The 2,842-nt window shown below is 46.0% G+C and overlaps 1 protein-coding gene across 2 annotated transcripts in view; it reads right to left on the minus strand.

Annotated features, from left to right (window-relative positions):
• CCL5 (chemokine (C-C motif) ligand 5) overlaps positions 1-2,842 on the minus strand; it is an 11,822-nt gene that overhangs the window by 1,448 nt on the left and 7,532 nt on the right. The window contains exon 3 of one of the 2 annotated variants that reach the window (XR_001002877.1): positions 2,089-2,405. Coding sequence is in view for 1 of the 2 variants with exons in the window: in XM_011951867.1 (XP_011807257.1) it covers positions 2,318-2,405 (88 nt within the window). In the remaining variant the exon portion in view is untranslated. Of the gene's footprint in view, positions 1-1,884; positions 2,406-2,842 lie in introns of those variants that run through there. The other variant, XM_011951867.1, reaches the window with a different exon arrangement.

Genomic DNA, 2,842 nt, shown 5'->3' on the forward strand with positions numbered 1-2,842 from the left:
GGAGTCTTGCTCTCTTGCCCAGGCTGGAGTGCAGTGGCGAGATCTCGACTCACTGCAAGCTCTGCCTTTAAGGTTCATGCCATTCTCCTGCCTCAGCCTCCCGAGTAGCTGGGACTACAGGCACCCGCCACCACGCCTGGCTAATTGTTTGTATTTTTAGTAGAGATGGGGTTTCACCACATCCTGACACTTTTTTTTAATTTTTAAATTTATTTTTATTTTTATTTTTTTATTATACTTTAAGTTCTAGGGTACATGTGCACAATGTGCAGGTTTATTACATATGTATACATGTGCCTGACACTTTTAAGAGTGACATGATATCACATTTGCAACTTACTCTCAAGTGGTTCAGAAAAAAATGTATATACTGACCACATCTTGCCCCCACACACAGATAAAGCAAATGTGGTAAAATGTCAATATTTGACTCTAGATGAAGGGTATGTGGTATAGTCTTGCAAATTTCCATACGTTTAGAATTTTGCAAATTAAGGGTGGGAAAAAAAAAGTATGAATTTTGGCATTAGACCTGATGGGTTTAAACTTAATTGTAAAGTTTTACCAACTGCTTTATTTTTCTTCTTCTTCTTCTTTTTTTTTTTGAGACGGAATCTGACTCTGTTGCCCAGGCTGGAGTGCAGTGGCATGATCTCAGCTCACTGTAAGCTCCGCCTCCTGGGTTCATGACATTTTCCTGCCTCAGTCTCCCGAGTAGCTGGGACTACAGGTGCCTGCCACTATGCCCAGCTAATTTTTTTGTGTTTTTACTAGAGACGGGGTTTCACCATGTTGGCCAGGATGGTTGCGATCTCCTGACCTTTTGATACGCCCGCCTTGGCCTCCCAAAGTGCTGGGATTACAGGCGTGAGCCACCGAGCCTGGCCCACCTGCTTTATTTTTCTTTGAGCTGTGGGGCTTTGGGCAAATCATTTCCCTCTCTTGCTAAGGGTTTTCCTGACTATGAACAGGGCTAATAACTGTACCTAACCCTATAGGGTTTTAAGGATGAAAAAGAATGATGAATGTAAGGGGCTGAGCCAATCCCTGTCACATAGTGAGTGCTCAATTAATGTTAACTATTATTATGACCACATATATTGTCAATACATGTTTACATAAAGGGACAAGCTTGGGAAAGTTGGAATACCCCACCTTATAAGAGCTGGTGTACTAGTGGAAAAACCACAAAATACCTCATTGTCCTTATTTCAAAGACCTGAGGCATATGGAATTGCCATTGAATCCCATTCCCGGGGAAAGGGTGGTGTTAAAGAAATCCACTGGGGATAAGGTGGAGGGTAGGCCAGGGAGGAAGGGCCAACCAAGGTCTGAGGAAACAGGGTGACACTGTGGCAGGCAGTAAGATAAACTTGGGGACTCAGGGGTGGGGACGTAGTGACTATTGTCTCCCCTCCCCCTCCAGAGTGGATAAGTCACTGATTAGTTTAATTGCTCTGCCTACCCATGCCCCCTTCACAGAAGGCTTTTGTTTTCAGCCCTGTCATCCAAATCTAGGATGGATATCGGGTGTTTGCAAGCCCTGGAGCCCTGTGTGCTCAATGCTCATGGGGAAGGAGAGTTCCCCAGGAGGAAATCAAACCAAGTCAGCTTTATACTTGCATTGAGAACTTTAATGGAAAGCCGATTTTTCATGTTTGCCGGTAAGCTCCTGTAAGGGGTTGAGATGGAAGCTTAGGAGCTCAGTGTTCTTCCCCTCCTTGCCTCTAGAGGCACGCTGACTTCCTTCCTGATCACAGAGCCCTGGCAAAGCCAAGGGGCTTCAGAGCTCAGAAACTAGAGACTTCCTTTTGACAAAGCAGCGCCTCAGAAGCTCTTCTAGGCTTTAGATGGGGAGGCTTCTTTTTTTGTTGTTGTTGTTGTGACGGAGTCTCACTGTGTCACCCAGGCTGGAGTGAAGTGGCACAATCTCAGCTCACTGCAGCCTCCACCTCCTGGGTTCATACGATTTTTCTGCCTTAGCCTCCCGAGTAGCTGGGATTATAGGCATGCACCACCACGCCAAGCTAATTTTTGTATTTTCAGTAGAGATGGGGTTTCATCATGTTGGTCAGGCTGGTCTCAAACTCCTGACCTCAAGTGATCCACCCGCCTTGGCCTCCCAAAGTGTTGGGATTACAGGCGTGCACCACCACTCCAGCCTGGGGAAGGTTTTTATAACTGCTGCTGTGTGGTAGAATCTGGGCCCTTCAAGGAGGGGGTGGGGTAGGATAGTGAGGGGAAGCCTCCCAAGCTAGGACAAGAGAAAGCAGAAACAGGTGAATTTGTGTAAGTTCAGGTTCAAGGGCTCTCCATCCTAGCTCATCTCCAAAGAGTTGATGTACTCCCGAACCCATTTCTTCTCTGGGTTGGCACACACTTGGCGGTTCTTTCGGGTAACAAAGCTGTGGGAGAGGAGAAGAGGGAGGATGAGACCTTGCCAGTACTGGGACAGCCAGTTTGGGGGATGAAGTGGATTAAGGTATAAAGGGAAATGATAATGGTATTGGGGTAGGGCATATTTGGAGCTCCATAAGATTTTATTTGTGGCTTTTAAGGAGAGGACATTTCCTCTTCTGTTGGATCAAAGGGCTCCAAGCCAGAAACAAATCTGTGTGCATTTTAACCACCTTCACACAAATATATGTAGCCTGAAAAGCTAAGAGGATATGGAGCCTTGAAACCCCGGGCTGAGCCTGCCAATCACTAGCCTTTTCTCAGCACTTCCTCTGTTCCAGGCCCTGTGCTGGGTGCTTAAGATGCAGAAAGAATAAGGTGTCCCTCAAAACTGAGTCATGGCTGAATAAGTGGGAGATGAGAAGTTCTTTTTTTTTTTTTTTTT

This window comes from Colobus angolensis, unplaced genomic scaffold, assembly GCF_000951035.1.
Source record: "Colobus angolensis palliatus isolate OR3802 unplaced genomic scaffold, Cang.pa_1.0 Scaffold329, whole genome shotgun sequence".
Lineage (NCBI taxonomy): Eukaryota > Metazoa > Chordata > Mammalia > Primates > Cercopithecidae > Colobus > Colobus angolensis.